This window comes from Micropterus dolomieu, linkage group LG13 (assembly GCF_021292245.1).
Source record: "Micropterus dolomieu isolate WLL.071019.BEF.003 ecotype Adirondacks linkage group LG13, ASM2129224v1, whole genome shotgun sequence".
NCBI classification, from domain to species: Eukaryota; Metazoa; Chordata; class Actinopteri; order Centrarchiformes; family Centrarchidae; genus Micropterus; species Micropterus dolomieu.
Window position 1 is genome coordinate 4,195,323 of NC_060162.1, and position 22,732 is coordinate 4,218,054.

Consider the following 22,732-nt stretch of genomic DNA (forward strand, 5'->3'; position numbering starts at 1 on the left):
AACATTAAACAGTGGGACACGCTTCATAATCTATTGAGAGAGTTGTGACATTTCACTTTAACAAACAGTTAAATAGCAACAATACTCACATAAACTATTTTTCTATATTTCTGAACATCCTTTAATTATCAGCATAATGGCTGACAAGAACAACAGTAAATGGACTGCCCTTTTATTGTGCCTTACTATCTTCTGACCACTCAAAGCACCTTCAAATTCACACGCACATTCATACACTAATGCCAGTGGCTGCCATGCAAGGTGCCAACTGCTCATCAGAAAGGAGTACTAACATTCACACCCACTCAAAATTTGGTATCTTGCCCAGGGACACTTTGACATGCGGACTAGAGGAGCTAGGATTAAACCACCTTCTGATTAATAGACAACCCACTCTCCTGAGCCACAGCCACAGTTTATGGCTTCCATTCTTTACACAGTGCAGTGGCTTTTCGTTAGTCTTCTTCTGCGATAAATTTATTATTTAAACAATTTCCCTTTTAATATAAATGTTTGTAGCCTATATCTTGCTTTACCTACTGCATTGATTGCTGAGGAATTATGATTCTTAAGTGAGCAACTGTATTGGGGATTTGGATGTCCGTTAATATAACGCAGATTTTATTAATGGAATGACCGATTCTGTCTCAGTAAGGTAAACTTTCTGGCTACTCAATGAGGAAAGATTTGTTGGATACAAGAATGACCCCTAAGTAAACAGAAAGACATGAAGGAGCTGGTGGGGGGAGAAGAGAGCCAACACTGGTCCCGTCATGGTGACCCCTACGATTTTCTGACCAAGCTCTGCCATCTGTGGACCCCAGAGGACCCACAAATGCCACCTCCCACCACACCAAACTGACATTGACACCTTTGATCATAGATATATAGGCTATATTTTAAATAGCTCATAGATATATAGGCTATATTTTAAATATATTCTTAGGAAACACAAATGATATAGGCCTATGATGTAGCATACTTTCCTCCAAAAAACAAGTTATTGGCACTACAAATACATATTAGTACACCTCAACATTTATTCATCTAGTTTCTTTTTAGTTTTATACCTTTATTTGTTTCCCTCAGTGTGTCTTGCTCTCAGGTGGACACAGCAATATTGAACACAACACAGCAGTTTACTTTTCAGAGATGCTTTTATTTTACATACAGACATGCACTATGCACAAATAAAGTGTAGTATTTTACATTCCCTTTGTCCTTAACATTTAGGTGGTTCTCAAAAAGGTTTGCGCAGCACGGGAATACTTAAGTTCTACAGTTTAAAATGTAACGGTTATAGCCAGTATTATCCAACATAACGCTACATTTCCGAAGTACCCTTTCACCTAAGCATTATACATTAGCTTTTATGCTACATAATCTTCAAGATATTAAACTATAAATGTCCAGCTATATCTCGTCCTAACGACTTCGTTCATACTCACCGTGTGCGACAGGTGAGGGTAACATGTTGCAGCTAGCTGTGCAGGATCGGGTCTGGTTTGGCTGAGCAATGTCAGGCCTGGTCACGTGATTTGTGGCCTCAGCGAGGCGGTGTCTGGCTCCTGACGATGGTTGCTCAGCGTGCTGCACGCAGACGTTGTCCCAACAAACGCCGTTACTTTTGTAGTTTTGAATTTAAAAACGGGCCTGACAGCTATTAAACGCGTGTTTAGCTGCTAGCATCCAAAAGCTCTCGTGCGTTTTGTAAATTAATTAGATATGAATATTCTTTCAAGCTTACGAGCTGATACGTTATCTTATAAGAAGTGATTCCGGTTCAGTGGGAAGGTTTGAACCGCTCTCTGGAAAGTGACCATTGTTGTAATCAGGTCGAGGCTGTTATCATTTCCACTTGCTGACTTTCTTAGTTTTTTACGGGTTTACAGCAGTAAAACAGTGCAAGCTTTTTAGAGTGTCATGAAAGAAATGTCAAGGTAAGTCATGCATGTGGCACATTGTCCATTTATGAACATTTTTGTTCGCGTGTAAGAGAGTCCTAAAGAATAGGCTAAAAGCTAACGTTAGCCAACTGTCACAACAACCAAACAAGGCCTGCAGCCACCGATAGTTGGCCGCGTCGCTTGTTTGTTGTTGGGTAACTATAATGTAAATATGCCTTAAAAAACGAAAGGCTCACTTATTTTTCTTTAAGAAAATGTCAACTCTGAAATAGGTCTAACCAGAAAGCGAGTCATTAGTAAAACCAATTCTTCCGCAGCGGCCAGCTAGCGTTTGCTAACTTGCTAAATTAGCCAATTTGTTAGCGCTTCCAACCTGTTTGTAGCTTCTCGGCTAACGTTCGTTCGCCGCCAGCTTGGGTTCAATAGTGGCACATTTCAAACACGTTTCTGCAGTTTGGGTAAACTCGCGTTTCAGATTTGGAATCACAAACTATTAACCTTAATACGCTTGTTGTTTAAGTGATGTAAATGTGTCACTTTGTTGTTAAAGCATGAAGCTAAGTGTTTACACATGGGGTTCGCGGTAACTTAAAGGAGAGCGACAGCAACTAGTAAAGAATAGCACCTTATACATTTTGACTGGCTGATAAATGTCTTAACGTTACGTGAGTTCATATATTGGTTTTAGAAACCATGACATTGTAAATTTAACGTGGTGTAGTAGCTGTCATTTCATGTTTCCCATGTCGTGTTCCCTCTCAGCACCATGCCTGGTGGGCAGCAGCCTCAGAAACACTATGGCATCACCTCTGCCATTAGCCTTGCACCCCCGCGAGAAATAGACCACCAGTACACCCAGAAGCTCTGTGATGCTATGAAACCTTTTGGGGTGTTTGAAGATGAAGAGGAATTGAACCATAGGTGAGGAACAGCAAGTATAATTTTATTAACAACAAGACAATTATTGGGTATCTAGACTACATCCCTTCCATTGCAGCAAGCACACCTGCACTTAGAAGTAGTGCCAATAGTAACACGAACACATGTAAAATAATGCCCCAGCACTTCTTTGGTAGTCTCAACTGAAGACTACTAAAAACTGAATTTTTGAATGTGTGTTGTATATTTGTATCATTTTCATCCTCACACTATGATCAGTGAGAGGTGTGTGTATTGTGAATGAAGCACCTGCTAAAAGTTATATCTCCTTTCAGACTTGCAGTTCTTGGGAAGTTGAATAACTTTGTTAAAGAATGGATAGCAGAGATCAGTGAACTAAAGGTATGCTCATTTGTGGTGTTGAATGCCTTTAAGTGTAAGTTATGATGTAAAATGGGGTTGTTAATGGGGACAAAAAATCACAAGACACACTAAAGCTTTCTATAGTAAAGCCACAAAGAGGAAATAACTCCATATTGACTTCACTGTATACCTTTCTCTCCTCTACAGAACCTTCCACCATCAGCTATAAGCTGTGTTGGAGGCAAGATATTTACATTTGGTTCGTACCGGCTTGGAGTGCACACAAAAGGTATGTCTAGTTGATGTTTGATATTTTAGTGTTCATTCATTGCAGCAACATCATCAATCAACTATACTCAACACTTTTTTTATGCCAGGAAAGGTGACTGACAGCATTAAACTTTAATAACACTTGCACGGTGTGCTTGGCTATATTGACTTTCAAATGGAGCAAAGAGAACCCAGCAGTAACAGAACATTACTGCCACACAGCAGTCGACCCTGTCTAAGCTGGCATGCTTCATTGTTTTTGAGAAGTTCAGTTCACCCTAACTATACTAAAGCACGTGGCTAGTCTTTTCAAAAACAGTCAATGGCAGAAGAACATGACAATGCCAGTTTTAGGGTATGAAAGCTGGTAAACATTGGCTTAGTATACTGAAGGCCCTTGTGTGAATATGGTTTAAACAACGGACACAGCAAGTGAGATCAAAAAGTATATTCTTTAAATAATTAGATGTATAACAAAAAAATACAATGCTGTTTTTTACTATTCATTTTTTAACTCTATGGTGTGTGCCATCAATCTGAATAATTAAGGATGTTCCGAACAAATCTGCATAACTGGTAATGGTGCTGGAGGTGGTTGAGTTATTCTATTCACTGGTTGATATCCACTAATCCAACCGGTGATCAATTTGCAGTGCTTTGTTTATAACAACCCATTGCTCTTCTGGAAAAATCAAACGTGAGAATTGCCACATTGTTTGTCATTAACGTTACATCCACACAAATACTTTGACTTTGCTATGGTTACGGCTAGCTTCCACACTACTCCGGCATTGTAGACTTTTGAAAATGTTGCCAACTCCATTTCAGTTTGATAACTTTGGGGTTGCGTTTTTTTCTGGACAGGCGCAAAACTGAGAATTTTCAGATGAAACGGACATCCAGGTTCACTGCCCGATTGGGTCTTATCAATCACAACGTGTCCTTCCCTGATTTGTCAGCTGGTAATGGTAATATCAAACAGGTTTCCCCAGGTCACGTTAGGATCATTTGCTGAGCTAAAGTAAGCCAAAGGTAACGGCCTGTGACTTTCAAACTATAAGTCTGTGGTTGACTGACTCAGCTGCCTTGATAAGGCCGAACTCTGGTCCATCTACTAGGTGACGCAAGGTGAAAATTAGCTGTATTTTGTTTCAACAGTGTGAACAGGCCAATTCACATGGAATCTGATCTTTTCCAGTTCGGATTTGGGCCACTTTGATATGTGTAAATCCGATACAGATCGTATATTTTTTATTTTTTTAAATGCGACCTGAGCCTGGACACCGGAATTGATGCGACTTTGACGTCACTCTAGACCAGCTGTTGTCACAGTTCTGCTGTAGACCAAGCCGTGGTGAACTCCACAAAAGCCACTATAAACATGTGGTTTGCTTTCTTCTCTACCTTGCTATCATCTGCTCACAGATTCCCTTTCTTGCACCTAAAATCCACCATATCGCGAGCTTTCTTCTGAGTTACGTGCATGCTGCTTGTCCATACAGACATAGTAGAGCCTAATGGTGCTTTCAGACCAAAAGCAAAGCAAGCGTTCGGGGCGGTGAGTTTACATACAAAGTCAATGCAAGGACGCTTAGAGCTGCGATTTCCTGTCGGGCGACACGAAGGGGGCGGTGCCGGCGCCGGCAACGCGAAGGAATTCACATGAGTTGAATATTTTCAACGCAAGCGAGAAAACAACGCCGAGATTGTCTGTACGTCACCGACAGCTTCAGAGCGTGTGGAGAGGGCCAGGCAGAGTGGGCGATTGAAAATCTGCTGGCCGGCTGAGATCTGCTAAACTTGGGAGAGAGGAGCAGGGAGCTGCGCTCCAGCTTTTGGACAAATAAACACCCGTGAACTGGATTATGCTCTGACAACTACGCCGTTTGCTCGAGGGAGGAGCTCGGAGTAAACTGCTGTTATTAAATTAGCTTTTTACTTTAGTTTTTGGGATTACAACGTTTATTTATCTTCACTCGAACTTCTCAGCAGCTAGATTCCGTGCACACCCGGTTCCAGTGGTGGTGTTAGCGTCGTTTGGCACTACTTCATATTTATATAAAAAACGGACAAAACTGGACATTGCTGGGAGAAAAGAAAGCGAGGAGGTTGAACTACCTGGTGAGTTCAGAAAACATGTGTATGTAACTTTATTACAGCTATCGTTGTACTTTACTGTGACCAAGTTAGCATAGCATAGCCCTGATTGATCCAAACAAACAAACATTTTAGAAGTTGTCTTGCTGACAGGCCTGACAAAGCGTGAATTCATATGTTTAACAAATATGCATCATATTGTAGTTAGTTCGGCATCAGTTTGATCCGTTCACTGCTATTTAATCACAGCAAAATGTTTACTTTGGGTTCATACAGCTGTAGTAATGGCAAGTTGTGTTTATTTGTGTTATTGCATTGTGTGTGAACACTCCAGGGATGTCCAGCTATAAAACCCCTGCGAGGAAAGTGTTGTGTGGATTAAATTCGCATTTGGTCTGAATACAGTCAGTCAGTGTGTGGAAGGACTAGCAAAAATATTAGGGTTTCCGTGGATGTATGTGAATTGTCTCGTGATATGCGTGTTCAGGCGTGTTGGTGTGGAGATTAATTTTTGAAATGGTACTGAAACACTCGTGTAAAGAGATCATTTTCCTTTTAAAAAAATATATTTTTTAAATGAAAACGTATTAGTGTGGATGTAGCCTGAATCAGTTGAACTTCTTTGTATCACAGTTGTGAGCAAGTGAAATGCAGAGGAGAGAAAACAAATGAAAAGCGGCTCAAGTTTCAGTTCACAGATGATGCATTAGTATAGAGAAATGGATATGGTGTCAGGACAGCAAATGGAAGATTTAGACTCACCTCTACTAGTCTTAGACGTAAACAAATACTTGAAATTGATTTCATTTGTGCTTTTTACAAAGTTCACTAGTTCATCAGTGTGCAGCAAAACCAGCTCTGATTTGTGGTTTTGTTTGTTAAAAAATATCTAATTCCACATTTTATAGGCTGGGACTGTCCAAAGCAGTTGGACAGTCAGAAAACTTGTTAGGGGTCTTTTCTGCACTTCACTTGTTTATCCGTGATGTTTTATTACATGAACTCTCTTTAGCCTAGAATGCAGCAACTTTGTTGTGTTCATTTATCAGATTGTTTCTACTAGGCAACACAGATTACACAGGTTAAAGATACTGTTTTTTCCAGGAGCTGATATTGATGCCTTATGTGTGGCTCCACGCCATGTAGAGAGAAGTGACTTTTTCCAGTCTTTCTTTGAGAAATTGAAACAGCACGAAGAGATCAAAGACCTGAGGGTAAGTCTATGTGGCATTTTGTCATTAAAGCACAGGTTAAAAAAAAATGTACTTATGTATAGGTTTCTATGTCAAATGTCCCACACAGTTATTTAGAGGGAAGCCCCCGTTTCATCCCTGACCTTCAAAACTGCACCTAATGTTGGTTTAGTTTGCTATATTTCTTGTGCATTTCTGAGTCTAAGTGTACTTCTGCTGAATAGGTGGAGGAATAAGAAAGCCCTGTACTAGAGTGAGTAATGTAGTAATTTAGCAGATGAGTGAGACCCACGGTGATAGGGCTACTGATTATCAGTGTTAATTTCCAAAGGTGCATTTATTAATACCATGATGGAAAAAGTGTGCAAACCCCTTTAGTTTATTTTTGTGGTGACACTAAATTGTATTTAAATACATTTATCAAATTAGCTTTTTTGTTGAAGCGTTTATTTCGGTTCTCATCTTGCTGATCGTATACAAAAATGTAGCGGTACAGCTCAGCGAACTTTCACTGGTGGATGTGTTTGTAAGAAGAGCATGATAATTGAATCTTGAGGCCCTGGCCTCCATAAACATCTATAAGCAACACACTCATTCCACTTTATGCTCATATTTTCTAAATTTGAACTGTCCCCAAACATTTTCCAAACACTGTAGGTGACATTTTAAGGAGCATGCTGAAATACATAACTTTACATGTCTTTGGAATATTACTGTATGCAAATTGTGTCTTCTTGCAACTTGGGCTTGTCTCATATTTGTTGGTGATATTGTCTCTTGGTGCTTTTTTTTTTTTTTTAAGGCTGTTGAGGACGCTTTTGTACCAGTGATAAAATTCAAATTTGACGGAATAGAGGTAAGTCACTTAAAGAATTGAAGTGATATGTGTTGTTCTACATATAGGGGTGCCGCGTCACTAAATACACACTACTTGGCAGTAACAATTACCAGTTTGACAACACTTTTATAGGTATAGAGGTATGTCACTTTGAGATCCAAGTGGTGCGTGCTGTCTACATATAGGGGTATTGCATCACTAAATACACCCTACTTGGAAATAATTACCATTTTGAGAAAGCTTTTATAGAGTGTATTTGTACTCTTAGGCATAGGTAGGACGGAGATTGTAAAGATCAGTAACCTGTAACTGTTTGCTACACAATGTTTTTCATGCTTGATCAATGAACCATAAACAATCAATGAACATGCACCTGGAATGGAATGGTTGTTGTGACACTAACAGCGTACAGATAGTAGGCAATTAATGTCACGGTGTTAAAAACTTAAACACTAAAGAGACCTTTCTACTGACTCTGAAAAACCCCAAAAGAAAGATGCCCAGGGTCCGTGCTTGTCTGCAGGAACGTGCCTTAGGCATTCTGCAGGGGGGCATTAGGACTGCCAATGTTGCCAGGCCGATAAATTGCAATGTCTGTACTGTGAGATGCCTAGGAAGCACTACAGGGAGACGAGAAGGACATTTGATCGTCTCCGCAGTGGCAGACCACATGTAACAACACCTGCACAGGGCCACACCAGATACTGATTGTTACTTTTGATTTTGAGCCCCCCTTTGTTCAAGGACACATTTTTTTCATTTCTGTTTCTGACATGTCTGTGAAACTTTGTTCAGTTTATGTCTTAGGTGTTGAATTTGTTTATGTTCATACAAATAATACCACATGTTGAGATTGCTGAAAATAAAAGCAGTTGTAAATGAGAGGATGTTTCTTTTTTTGCCGAGTATATTTCCAAAACTATTAGAATTACATTATGTTGAAGTATGGTTGTGCCTAGCTGAAGCCTTATCTCAGCAGTGCATTTATGTATTTTGCAGGTTGGAAAATCACATCTGACTGCTTGTTTCTTACATACCTGCAGCATTTGTTTCCATTATGATGTTTAAGGTGGCTGTTATGTTTTGCGTGCTTAGTCGCAGCACACCATTGACTTTAAGTACGACGGGTTTGCGTAGAATTCCATGCATATTGCCATAATGGACGGTCAGTGTTAACGTTGTGAGATGGGTCATTTGTAACAAAAGTGCAAAATAATTTGTGTATCTGCTCTAATTCAGATCCATCCCTGCTACCCTGAACAATCCTGTTCAGGGTTTTTTTTTTTTTTTTATACCAATATTGCAATTGAGATTTAATGTGATTAATTTTAAAGCTCTTTGCCTTCTGTTTTATTCAAAACGGACATGCAATAAATTGGTGTATAGTACAACCAACACATGTCATCAGGTAGGCCTACCTATAGACAACAAGAAAAACTACAGCACACTGTGCTATAGGCTACAGTAAGCGCTCGATACAAAACCCACAGTTCAACCACCAATTGAGTCCTTATCTCAGTTCAAATATTCTAGTCAATCTTTCTGTATCCCAGTAAGCAAACAAAAAAATACTCAGTTTGAGGTTCAGTTCAAAGGTTGGCCAACAAAAATAAAACCAAGTGTCGCCTCTTGTGTTTAATAGACAAGCTTAGTAATTCTCCGACAACACCGGCTCCCCCGCAGCCTCCGATGCAGGTAAGCAGGGCACTGGCTGTAACTCTGGCTGTGTGTGAGACACATGCACTGATCGCCACAATACCCTTACCTTACTACACGTGTCTTTCTGTCCGTTAAAGCAGCAAATGGCCCGACCATTTCACCCACCACCAATTTACCTGCGGGTGGCGAGTGCTACTTTCATTTCCCTGTGTGACACTAAATTTCTCTAGTGGCTTGTCAAGCTTTAGGCCATTACTCAGCAAGTCAGGATACAGCGTAATGTGCGATGTTGATGCTTTCTCTTCAGACTTGTTTACTGCTGCGTGTCATGTAACCAGAGCGTAATCGCAGCCTTTGCGATTAGATAATCTCGTTTTATCACATCGCGATAATATCGAAAATGCAATTAATCGTTCAGCCCTAACTGGCAGTTACAGAAGATGGATGATTTCTAATTATGTTTGATCTCTACTCTTATTTTTCTGTCTGTCTGAGCAGATTGACCTGCTTTTTGCCAGACTCGCCTTACAGTCCATTCCCGACAACCTGGACCTGAGGGGGGACTCCATCCTGAGAAACTTGGATATTCGGTGTATCCGCAGCCTTAATGGTACACTACATGACTTCTATTGGATTGTATACATACAGTAGAGAAGCTGATATTGACTTGATCCCTGATACTTGATGCTGGTGCTGTTTTTAATAAGTACAAGAGTAGAATAAGCTTTTAGTACGTCACATTTGTAGCAACTAGTCGTGGCAGGTATAGGAATCTAAACAACGTAAGTTTGGTTAGGTTTCAGAAGAAAGCATTCTCTTACTAGGAATTTACTGTACTACTGTCAGTTTTTTAGGTTTCTGACACGTTGTTTTTCAGGCTGCCGAGTGACCGATGAAATTTTGTACCTCGTGCCAAACAAAGAAAACTTCAGGCTGACATTGAGAGCCATCAAACTGTGGGCAAAACGTATGTGGATTTAAATGTACTTGTAATCTGTTTTTATTGCTTGCAATCCATGGGTCATATTCAGTAGTTGTCACAGTTTAAGAAAAATACAAATAAATAAATGCTCTAAAGTGTGGAGATGTGTAGAATTTGAAGATATAGATGTTGTAATGTGTCCTCTGTCCGCAGGTCGTGGGATCTACTCCAACATGCTGGGGTTTCTGGGTGGAGTGTCATGGGCCATGCTGGTGGCCAGGACCTGCCAGCTCTACCCTAACGCTGTGGCTGCCACGCTGGTCCACAAGTTCTTCTTGGTGTTTTCCAAATGGTGAGAATTTAGCTCTCACAACACTCTATAACCGTATACTTTCCTGTCCCACTTGATGGCAGTATTTCACAGCCTTGTGCAAACAATTGTATTTGAGTATTCACACATTTGACTACATTTCCATCCTACAGGGAGTGGCCAAATCCTGTGCTATTGAAACAGCCTGAGGACAGTAATCTGAATTTACCTGTGTGGGATCCCAGAGTGAGTATGACATCATTGTTTTATGTTATGTTTATAAGTGTGTGTGTGTGTGTGTGTTGCAGACACAGGAAACGGTTTTCTGCTGAGTTGTGAAAAGTTTGTTGGTATTTTATTGTTAGCTCAACAGTTAGAGTATAGGTACATATTATTTTCTCATTTCTTGTCTCCTCATTCCTCTGTCCTCATGTGACCCGGAAATTGACCGGGTCCCCTAAATGAGTTCCAATGCCCTTATCGCTGCTCAGAGGAGGCTTCCCAGAGCAGCATGGAGCAAGGAAGATTTCCTACGTGGATGTCTTTTTGTCAGACAGAAACACCCCTTCAGTAAAAATGCATTAGCAGTTGAATAGCACAACAGATCTGACAATTGTTTAAATCGCATCAGTGCAACACTACAATCAAAAACCTGCGTGGGCAGATAAATGACAGTCCTCTGTGCAGTAATAAGGACACCCTTCTCGACTGTCTATTTGATATCCCCCCCCCGGCCATGGCTTTGATATATTTGTTTTGACTTTAGATTTTTCTTGCTGTTTATCATATGATATCATACATTTATATATCCCAAACGAATTTTTCAGTTAGTTGAAAACCTTGTAGCTGTTGTAATTGCTGTGTCATGTTTGTAGTGTCCCTTCAGTAATAAACACTTTTTAATTTTCTGTTGGTGTCGTTTCCGTTCAGTCACAGTACGGCCAACAATCACCGTGCATTGGGCAGAGAATACAGTTTTACACACAATTTTTCCAAATGTTTTGGTTACTTTAGTTATATTTGTGTGCTGTGAGACATGCTCATTATAAGGTAGACTTAAAGTTTATGAACAAAATGTGCATAAAAATAATAAAATGCTTTGCTGCTTTCAGAAATGGCTTAAAGCCATGTGCAGATAGCATCCAGCAGCTCTTCAAATTACGGTCTCTGTTTTCACCCCAAAAGAGCTTTTGGTGGTATGAGGTCATTGAGTGGCTGGCATCCGGGGTAAAACAAACACACAAAGTATTGTGCAATATAATTGTGGTTTGGCTGATCTGTACACAATCTAAATATGGGTTGTGCATGCATGTGTTGGTGCTGATCAGGCAATTTATTTTAAAGTTCAATGTAAGCTACATGTAATACATATATATTTGTCATATTGGAGAACATAAAAATTAAATTGCTAAAATGACTGACTGTTTTGGGTGTAATGCATTACAATAACTACTGATGCTAAAGCTCTGTTACAGGCTCCATCACTAGCTGACAAATCACTTCACACATTTGAGAGAAAGTTGCTTCTCATGTTACTTGAGGGGAAAAAATGAAAATGAGGGGAAATGTAAAGACTGAAGTGAATTGGGATGTGCCCTGTGTGTGGGAGTGAGGGGGCGGCAGGGATCGGGTGTACCCTTGGTTTTATGATGCCATTAGTGTGTGTGTGTGTGTGTGTGTGTGTATGTGTGAAGTTGCCTTTCTCATGCTGTATGGTGGGTGGAGGGTGTAGATGTGTTAGTGGAAGTTCTCATGTCTGCAGTGAACCAATCTAGGTCCCTGTGCTGTTTATAGGTGAACCCATCTGACAGATACCACCTGATGCCCATCATCACACCTGCCTATCCTCAGCAGAACTCCACGTACAATGTCTCCACGTCTACGCGCACCATTATGAGCGAGGAGTTCAAATTTGGTAATGCAGACTGCCTGACTGTCACAACACTGTATGCAGTTCTTAAAATCTCATATCGCCTAGATTTTTGAAAGGCAATGGTGATAGTACATTTCTATGGATTTTATTTTATAGTCTCCACCTTTTTATTTTACATTGTCATTTTGCATGTTGAATTGTTGAGCCTGATATGTCTCTGTCCCACTGTGTCTGGTGTGAACAGGCCTCAGCGTCACAGATGAGATTCTTCAGGGGAAAGCAGAATGGCCCAAACTCTTTGAGCCACCCAACTTTTTCCAAAAGTACAAGTAGGTGTTGATTTTTGTCAGTTAATGGACTGATGGATGGAACATTTTATTAATCAATGCAAGATGAATAAAACATGTAGAGCTGCAAGTTTCGTGTGTGTATATGGCAATCATGGTTTCCTTGCTTAGAAGGAAGATCACAATTCTTTAATGCAAGTTGTATTCATTTTGTGAACCTTGGTAAGTATCATAGAAGGGTGTGTGGAAATGAACTGTTTGTGACATTTACAGTCTTGGCAGGCCATAAAATTGTGCAATTAAAACTCAAACCAGATGAAGGTTGTATTTTTGTTTTGGTTTTTTTTCCCCCTGAACAACTTACTGTTTTCACTTTTTTGGTTTTGGGCAGATTTGACTCATCCTAACAGTGGTCAGTAGCGTTTGGTGACTCATTTGTTTATGAAAGTTCCTCCCACGCAGCTCAAGAAACAACTGTTTGCCAGGTTCTGTTGGCGCTGCAGTTTCACCACTGGCACTACGTTAGCAACTTGCTGATATGACTGATTATTTTTAATGTTCCTCTGTTTAACACATTGAACCCAGGAGTTTTGATTATCAAAATGCTGCTGAATCACATCATTAAATGCTTAATATCACATGTACAGTATAATTAAGGTTGATGATTAGAATCATATATGTAATGAAGTACTGGAGCTGGACACAAGATGATTATGCTTGCACACTAGTCTTTCACAAATACTGATTGTATGGAGGGAGGTCTTCATTCGGATGGTCCTGAAGCTCATCATAATTAAACCCTAGGGAGGGTTTGGCAGACGTTGCTGTAATGCTGCCAGTCCCTGTACAACCATTTAGTCTTTTAGAAGGAGCCTTTTGGGTTGAGTTATTCTACATCTTGTCTGATATTCTGTTTTGTTATGCAGGCATTACATCGTTCTGACTGCCAGTGCGTCCACAGAAGAAAACCACTTAGAATGGTGAGTGTCAAAGAACCTTTATTGTATTTAAACTGCATCGGCTGTGCAACATTCCTGAGGGTTATTTTTTTTTTCTGAGAATTTCTTTTGAGTTTAAATTGGTGTGTAGCACATTACCTGTCACAATATAACAAAAGAAATGCATATAATCTAACCCAAAAACGGAACTCATGCTGGCAGGAGACTGTACTGGAGTACTGTTAAGATAACTTCTGTTACCGACGCCTCTGGAAAATATACTGATATTTTCCCTCAGGATTGGTCTGGTGGAGTCAAAGATCCGTGTTCTGGTGGGAAACCTGGAGAGGAATGAGTACATTACCCTAGCTCATGTCAACCCCCAGTCCTTCCCTGGGTCCAAAGAAAACCGCAACGAGTGAGTCCAGTTTTATCCATACATAGAAACAGCTCATTCAGAATTGGTTCTAGATTAGCAAAGGCAAATCTTACTAATCATTAATCAGACATTTTTCATTTTTTGTCCCTGAGTAATTAGAACATGGTTCCTGTTGACATGTGTGAATACTGCTACTGCCAAGTCAGTGAGCCATGAAATCATTATTGGATAGGGTCTTGCTGTTAATTATTAGGCAGGCTCATGGAATCTGTTGACCTTTTGAGAGTACAAGTGTGTGCATTTACTTGATCTAGCATCACGAACATGTTCTGAAATAAACATTGTTGTTTATTTTGCTGGTTGTGTAACAGGAACGACTTTGTGTCCATGTGGTTCATTGGGATAATCTTCAAAAAAGTGGAGAATGCGGAGAGTGTGAACATTGACCTGACATACGACATCCAGTCCTTCACAGACACTGGTAGGTCCTGTCATATCACTTTCTGTTGGTGGTCATGGAACAACTGAACATTTAAGATAAAATAGGCTACAGCACAGTTGTACTGTGTGCAAGTGTCCACAATGACTAAAAGGTTGTAATTGGTGAGAGAGATAGATGGAGATAGAGATAATAGAGAGAGAGAGATATGTCTGAGATATAGAGATCCTTTTAAAATAAGTACAGTACTACTTAATACCTCAATATTGCGCAACCCTTAGCCCTGTGTCAGTTCTTCTGTTACTGCGAGACTGTAAGAAGTATTTGAAAATATTAATTCAGCAATGTCTAGTGTTCAAGTTCCAAAGTGTCAAAATTGAAGAAATTGCCAACAGTCAGTAAATTGTTTATACATTCGTTCCAGTAGCCAGTGATCACAAACATGAGATGTTGTTCTCTGCAGTGTACAGACAAGCCAACAATATCAACATGCTGAAGGAAGGGATGAAGATTGAAGCAACACATGTGAAGAAGAAACAGCTCCATCAGTACCTGCCTCCTGAACTGGTGCAGAAGAAGAAGAGGGTGAGATATCTTCCTGTGCATGTGGGGACAAAGCCCTTTAATCATTTTGAATGATGGTCTTTAATATTGTCCCTCCTAATCTTTTGTGTTTATTTCCCCCTATTCTACTTTCTGCAGAGCATAGCTGAGTTGAACCGTAGCTCTAACGGTGGGAGCTCTAAGCGGCTCTCTCTGGACAGCAGTCATCTGGACAGCTCCAGAGACACGGACTCGGGGACTCCCTTTAGCTCTCCAACCAGCAAACCTTCCAAGCCTGTGTCTGACACAGATGATAGGTGTGATACACCTCTTGTTGTAGTGCAGTTTATGTTTATTTGTGCTTTTGTACATTAAAGAGTTGTATTGCTTTAATAAGTTTTTTTGTATCTTCAGCTATTCTAATGCATATGGTATTTTTCTTTGTCATATATTACTATTGACAATGATGAGGCTCAAATCCACAATATGTGAATATTTTTTTTCTGAATATCTTTTGTTCAGCGTCAGCCCTCCCAAGCAGCTTTTTGTGGAGGGCTCCCCAGCGCCCAACGCAGCACCAGCGCCCAGCGCGGCACCCGCTGCTCTAGACCAGGGCATGTCCATCCCCGTCATTGGCTCAAGTGAGTCATTTTTCCAGTGACTATTACACAGATACTATCTATAAATTATGGAAAATTAAAATAATTTCCTTTTGTGAGATAGGCTGTTTTAATATTTTAGAAATAGCATTAAGAGTCATATTGCATAATAGATGGTCCCGTTACATAGCCACCATATGTATACATAATAATGAATACCAACTGAAACTTTAAATCTAGAGAACAATAATAACAAAAGGCATGTTGATTTTGCAAGTGCTGAAAGAATGTCCTTACACTGATATTAAAGTCTGTCTCCTTCTCACTCTGAAGAGCCTCCGGTTAAAGCCAAGCCTCCTTCCCCACCAGCCAGCAGCTCCATCACCACAGTGCAGAGTGCGGATGTGAAGCCCAACGCCACCAGCAGCCCAAAAGAGGAGCCCAACGGCCTGGAGGACTCTGTCAACGGAGCTCCTGCAAAGAGACCACACTCGCCTACACAGGAGGACCTGGCCAAGAGGCACAAAGACACAGAGGTAAGGAGGTTGTTCTGAGTTCAGGCCAGAAGCTACAGTATGAGTACATTTTGGTGTTGGATTTAAAAATGGAATTCAACTATCAATGCTACTGTTTTTGCTGCAGGTGGTGTCCAATGATGATGCTACATTTAAAGAGCCATATCCACCATCTTCCGACACACACAGTGAAGGACCCAATATTGTAGGTGATATTAGCTCTGCTTCCATTAACTGCGTAAAGCTAGATGAAATACAAACATCACATTTTGTCTCTCTTCACTGTTAGATCCCCCTTTCTGGATCAAAGGCTAAGCCCATTCCAACCATTGATACCTCAAGAACACAGGTAAAGTCTTTCTAAACCATTAGCTTCATTTTATACCTGAATGGTTTGATTTTAATTAACAGTAATAACATTCTCTATGTGAAGGACTTAGGTTAGGTTGCATGGTGATTTATAATGTCACTGTTTCCCACCTCAGAGACTTCCCAGCATGGAGCTGCCAGATGCCTCCTCGCCTCTCCCAGCCAGCAACACTTGTCGTGTCGTGAAAAATTCCATTAAACTGGCCCTCAACCGCCACAAGTGAGCTCGGACTGTTTTCCCAGCACCATCGCAGCAATTAAAAATGTTGCCGTTCTTTGATTTTCTGATGTTTTAACTAAACTTAACGTATGTCGTGGCCTATCTGTTTCAATTTCATGTAGCATCACACCTCCTAAGCCCCCAGTGTTTGAGGGCACCCTCACCACTGACGCTCCAGCCCGTGCCAGCGAAGAAAAGGGAATGTCCATTCCTGTCATTGGCTCAAGTGAGTCTCTCGTTTTCAGTCAATTGTCAGTTCTGGTAATTCATCAGTCAGTTTTTTTGTCCAGGGCTCATTTTGTTAAAGAAAACTATGACAAAAAATATTTAACCTTTTTCTCAAGACGAAAACTGTTTCATTTTTCATCAACCAATAATAAATAAATGATTTTGTGAAAAAATGGCCAAATGAACTATAATGTGAAATCATAGTGTATCGACTGACTGTTGTCATGTCTTGTGTCTAGTTGCATCTACAACAAAACCAAAAAAAATTGCACGCAGACATTTATTTATTTTTAAGTAAGCTAACTTTAACAAGTCCTCTAACATTTTAGCTGCTTGCTTAACAGTATTTTAGTGAACCAGAGATGCTCACAAGTCTGAGCTGGAAAATAAAAACGAGTCTCTACAAAAAACGATAACTAAAACTATATTGTAGTTTTGCAAAACTAACTAAAATTAAAATGTAAATGTCCTTAGTTTTCGTTTATTTTGTAGGACCTAATAAGCCTACATTTTGATTGGATATAAAGTCGTGGGAACTGACGTGGGTCAGTTGGTCTGGCCGGACCTATGGGTCTGACCAGCAGTTCAGTGGTGATTAGCCAATAAGCACCTGTTGGTGAGCAGCGGGTGTATTAGGCTTCTCCGCCGCATGAAGAGCTGGCAAGCTGCATGTTCGTCGAGAGTCTGGGGTCAGGGCGGCGTCTGGCTGCAGCGTAGCAGCTGGCGACTGATGTCCCATGTAACGTTAGGGGTAGGCTAACTTAGTTGGGGAGAGCCAGGTAGGGATCGGCTGCGTAATTGGTGGGATTTGAACATGTTCTCTATTACCTTTTACACATGTGTACAAAATAATATGAATGCAACAACTGTATAGAGTTGTTTAGTTTGGGTTGCAGGTAGTGAGTCACTGTCTGGGTTTTCTTTTCCTTGTTTTGTTCTGCATGTCAGCTAGTGTGTCTTTGTGCTTCACGTTGTTTTAATACCTTTTTTTTTATTATTAATAAAGGTTTAGATTTTATAACTGCTTTCCAGTCATACTTGCCATCAGGATACTACAGACCAAAAATATTTGCTTAGTGTTTTGGCCCCTACGTACAAGCTTCAGATAGCTTAAAGGGTGTCCCTTTTCACAAATCTGCATTATTTCTAATGATTGTACTTACTTTAATGTGTTGTGAAAAAAGTGAGCTGAGCTTGGCATCATGCCACAGACTAAAACTAACTAATAAAAAGCAAACTAAAACCAAGCATTTTCAAAAAATAAAAACTAAACTAGCAAATCCACAGTAAAAACTAATTAAAACTAAACTGAAATTGAAAACAAAGAACGACCAAAAAATAAAAACTAATGAAAAATCCAAAACTATAATAACCTTGCTGTAAGTCAACACACCCCCAGACTCTCAAGCCCAGTGTAACGTTAACTAAGTAAAACTGTAACGTTACATGATCAACAATAAAACCCGTAACCTGTTTGCAGCAAAGCGGGACATAAATGATTGCGTTAATCGACCACCACAAGTTTGGCAAGCAAACGCTCATTCATCTTTTCATAACGAATGACAGATGGCGTTAACCTCTAAAGCAAGAAGCAAGCTAACGTTAGATGGTCAATGCTGAGCTAAACATGTTCACTAACCTCAGGTTACTAACCTATTTTGTGCTCAGCCCTTCTTTGTTCGAGTCTGAGTCAAGTCTGAAGTCGCTGTGTGTGGGACTCGAGTCCGAGTCTCAAACTCGAGTCCCCATCTCTGTAGTGAACTAGTGAGGCAATCTGTGTAAATGTCTCAGAGCAAACCCTGTGCATGCTGGCCCACGTGCAGCCCAGGGAAGCATAATTCCAGCTACAATCTGTTGTATTACTGCACAGCAGGGTGACATGGGATTTGTGAAAGAACAACACCTGGAACCACGGTAACTGTACACAATAAAGATGGCAACTAGGGTTGGGTATTACTTAAAATTTACGATACCAGTACCAAAACCAGTACCCTTAAAGTGATAACGATACCAATAGAGTACTTAATTCGATATCTTGCATAAAATGCCACCTGTTGAAACCAAAGTAGTTGATTGGTTGCCTATTATTTTTTTTAAATTTTTTATAGACAAGCAAGGTTATATATCTTTTGTTTCAAATAACTGTTAAAAGTATTAGGAAATTGTATGAGATCCTCCTCATCCTAATTAGTTCATCCTCACGTGTCTTATATGGGGAAAGAGTACAGTTCACAATTTATTTTATATTTGAATGAGAGGAGAAGTGAAATAGTTTAGTGACCAAATAAGTTGTGGGAAATGAATTTAAAGTAATTTTTTGAGTGTTGAAAGTAAACAACGGAAAATGATATTAACTTTCGATCAATAACCTGAATGGAAAGATCTCTGCGAGTGCTTTTCCCTTTTTATTGGTGAGTCGCAAACCTCCAAAAACGACAGTAACAAGTATAACACGAGAAAGGAGTCTGTTTAAACAAGTGACTAAACTACACTAAAGACTGAGAGGAAAAGAGAGGCTGCACGTTCAACCGATCAAACCAACTACACCTGAAGCAGCTGCAGCCGGAGGCTTCGTGAGTAAAATCAGCTGATCGCTGCTGCGCCACAAAAGCCTTTTAATTGATATGATGGAACGCAGTGATCGTGACAAGTGATGTGAAATTCAAATAAAAATGTACCGAGACCATAAAGGCTTCGAGTAGCGATACCCATCCCTAATGGCGAAGGAACTAAGAAATGCACAACAGAAATGAGACCATTTCATTTTGTTTTACAAAAATCAAGTGACTAAACATGCCCACACAAAACTAAGATCCACTTTTGTCAAAAGACTTATGGTGCTATTCAGACCAAACGCGTATTTAATCCTCGCGACGCTTTCCTCGCGTGAGTACATTCACTGCAAGTGTTCACACACAACGCGAGAAGGCACCGCCCCCTTCGTGACGCTTCACGTCCCTTCGCACCGCCCGACAGGAAATCGCGGCTCTATGCAACTTTGCATTGACTTTGTATGTAAACTTTATGACCCGAACGCTCATTTTGCTTTTGGTCTGAAAGCACAGTGACACTAAAACCGCATGCAGGTGCCAAAATGAACAGTTTTTGTCTCTTTTTTGTTTTTCTCTCTCTCTGTAGAACACGTGGGATCCAAACATGCAGCGCCCCCAGTTGGCAGCTCCATCCCCACCTTGGTGAGCCGAGGAGCTGACCCGCTGAACGGCGCGGCCTCAAAGAGACCCCACTCCCCCTCTCTGGAGGAGCAGGCCAAGAGGCTGAAAGAAACAGAAAAGGCCAGAATCCACATAGCTTGAACACACAACTGTAGACTGGATTCATACATACAAAGAGGGTGGGGCTTTTACAGTTTAAGTCAAACACCAAGAAGATGACTTCACACAGGGACAGGGAGCGTGTTCAGGTCAGTCAGTCTCAAGTGTGAAGCAGCAGGACGGACACCTCACCTCAAATCTTCAGATATTACAGATTTGCCAGTGGATAGGTGATTTGGTTAAACCAGATGTTGTCAGCGCCCTCTGTCACACTCACAGGCAGAGGCCATTTAACACGGCAGTCGTGGAGATATCTGACATGAGAACTACAGCAAGTTTTTTTTTTACTCGTCTTCTCCCTCACTGTTTAAAAATGTACACAGTACAGATGGAAAATGTGCTGTTCATCTTTTCATTTTCCCTTTTTTCCCCGTTAATGTTTTAAAACAGCCCAAAACATTTATCGACGCTTGCTACACACTTCTGGTGTATGCTGATTTGTTTTTTTTTTGTTAGTTTTTTTTTTTCTTTATCTCCTGTACAGTAAATGTTGATGTACATAACTTTTTTGTCTTAAAAAAAAAAAAGAGCAAAAGATCACTGTTGAGTCTTTTGACCATTCTATTGTAGTTTTATCTAAAAATGAGAAAAAAAAGTTTAAAAAAATTTAATTTTTTGTTTATCTCTGTTGCTTGTCCCAAAACAACTTTGTCTCAAGCCCTGGATATTTTTTGTAAACACTGTATAGGTTTTGGATACAGTTGCAGGGATGCTTTATTGAGGGTTTGCTTGGATATGACGGAAATCACGACCACAACTCTTTGGACCACCACAACTACCTAAAGTGGACTCCAGGTTAGTATTGGACTTGCAATGTGTAGATGATCATAGACACCCAGTGACACCAGTGCTTCTCAGGTGCAGGTAACCGCAAATAAATTATCCTTACGACAACAGGAAACGTTGTGCATTTTCTGGAAGTGATCACATCTTTTCAGGTATTGTTTAGCTCGTGGAAGGATTAGTACAGAACATTGGAAGAACCATCAAAATGCTACGCTAATCCTTCTGTTCAGTATAGCTTCAGTGTCACGCCTATTGTTGATCTTGTTTTTGTAATTATTATTTAAAGGCTGGGTTTTCTGTGCACTTGCCTTGAGTTTAAGCCCTAGATGTCAGGTCGGTGAGCACTGGATAGTTTAGACAGTCACAAGAAAGTGTTTAAACATCGGTTGTGTGTCCCTGTGATTCGCAGATTGTCTGACATCTAAAATTAACCTCAAACAACAAAAGTGATTTGTTCGGGAAACTGCTTGACTCCCCCCACCCCCACCAGTTCACCATGGTCTGTTTTAATGGTGCAGCTTGTTCCTGATGAAGCCAGGTCCTGGTTGTTTTTGTGTCCATGAAAGTTTTTGGTGCTTAATGGAAAAAACGGTTCGAAGCTTTTTGAGGAGTTGTGCTGGCGTGTGTGTATGTGTGTGTATGCATGCGTGTGGTTGACTGTATGAGCGTGCATGCATAGACGGTTGTGTTTATGTGTTGGAGAGAGACAGAATTCCCTTCGTTTTGGGTGTTTACCCTCTGCGCCTCCTGTGGAGGTTCTTAAAAGGCATCCTGGGGTCACCAGTGGGGGGGGGGAGTGAGGAGACAACTCTTTTCCTGCCTTTGGCCCCAACCCTCCATCTTTATGGTCTAAAGCTGGATAGCTCTGTGTTCAGCACAGAAGATATATGTATACTATAAAGTGATGCTGACGAGGTACCCTCTTCTTCGGAGCAGGTAGCGAGTTAACACAGGCTCTATTTTCCAGCATCAGTTTTCCCCAACTAAATGTACAGAGAACTGTTTTTCAAAAGGCATATTCTTCATTATTGGGGGTTTTCTTATCACTTTATTTATATTTGCATATTTGTACCATGTGATCTTTTTTTAAATAGCATTCATAGCAGGTAGGTCTCTTTTTGAATGAAATCTGCACCACTCTGTTTCAGACAATTCATGTTTTGCTGTTCAGAAACATTTAACAAAACAAGTCATTTAGATGTTTGTTTCTAAAATGTATTGAAAGGGTATTTTTGTATGTGTTTATCACTTCCTTTAAATGAATCTGTACACCCATTAAACCCCTAAAAACTACGCTGATGTCTGTGTTCTTTGTTATATATGTCTTTTATACAATTATTTGTTGTCATAAATTGACACATGTTCACCTCTTCTGGCAGTGATGGGAGTTTGTTTTTTTTATTACCAACACAAAGGAGTGCACACAGGTAAACAGCCGTGCTTACAACAGTCCTGCAGCAGCCACAGATACTAGATTTTTTTAAGTTTTTCTGTCAGAGCATTTTATTGATTGCTGTCGGGATGTAAAGTGAATTTCAACAAATAGAAAATGCTTCTGTAATAATTGCCTACCCCAGCTTTCGTGTCTGTGTCAGTTCAGCTTAATAAATTAGCGTTAAATTGATTGTGAAGTTACTGAGAACTGCAGAGCTTAACAGACCTAATGGGGAGATTGTTTGGTCAATGACTGTTTCCAAGGTCAAGAATGAACTTTTAATCTCAATGAGAAATGCACTTTGTGATTTTAAGATTAGTCCATGGTTTCTTTTGGTCTCATTATGTATAT

The 22,732-nt window shown here is 40.3% G+C and overlaps 1 protein-coding gene across 5 annotated transcripts; it reads left to right on the plus strand.

Annotated features, from left to right (window-relative positions):
• Positions 1 to 1,521: 1,521 nt before the first annotated feature.
• papolg (poly(A) polymerase gamma) lies at positions 1,522 to 22,239 on the plus strand. 5 transcript variants are annotated; one of them, XM_046066683.1, is made up of 24 exons: positions 1,523 to 1,940; positions 2,670 to 2,828; positions 3,122 to 3,188; positions 3,357 to 3,438; positions 6,621 to 6,730; positions 7,512 to 7,565; positions 9,705 to 9,816; positions 10,084 to 10,173; positions 10,342 to 10,480; positions 10,612 to 10,684; positions 12,233 to 12,353; positions 12,556 to 12,640; positions 13,525 to 13,578; positions 13,835 to 13,954; positions 14,287 to 14,396; positions 14,818 to 14,939; positions 15,057 to 15,214; positions 15,420 to 15,538; positions 15,830 to 16,032; positions 16,139 to 16,216; positions 16,301 to 16,360; positions 16,497 to 16,600; positions 16,723 to 16,826; positions 19,967 to 22,239. In XM_046066683.1, exons 1-24 carry the CDS (start codon positions 1,924 to 1,926, stop codon positions 20,140 to 20,142), a joined length of 2,517 nt encoding a protein of 838 aa, XP_045922639.1. In that variant the 5' UTR covers positions 1,523 to 1,923; the 3' UTR covers positions 20,143 to 22,239. The 5 variants fall into 5 exon arrangements, with proteins under 5 accessions (XP_045922640.1, XP_045922642.1, XP_045922639.1 ...); XM_046066684.1 differs by lacking the exons at positions 16,723 to 16,826; positions 19,967 to 22,239 and having other exon boundaries at positions 1,522 to 1,940; positions 16,497 to 16,604; XM_046066685.1 differs by lacking the exons at positions 1,523 to 1,940; positions 2,670 to 2,828; positions 3,122 to 3,188; positions 6,621 to 6,730; positions 7,512 to 7,565 and having other exon boundaries at positions 3,351 to 3,438.
• Positions 22,240 to 22,732: the final 493 nt, after the last annotated feature.

What these genes read in the sequence shown, in the direction of transcription:
- papolg (XM_046066683.1), top strand. An exon ending in GAAGAAAACCACTTAGAATG is followed by an intron (nt 13,579 to 13,834) that starts GTGAGTGTCAAA and finishes ATTTTCCCTCAG; the next exon opens with GATTGGTCTGGTGGAGTCAA. An exon ending in TTGATACCTCAAGAACACAG is followed by an intron (nt 16,361 to 16,496) that starts GTAAAGTCTTTC and finishes TTCCCACCTCAG; the next exon opens with AGACTTCCCAGCATGGAGCT.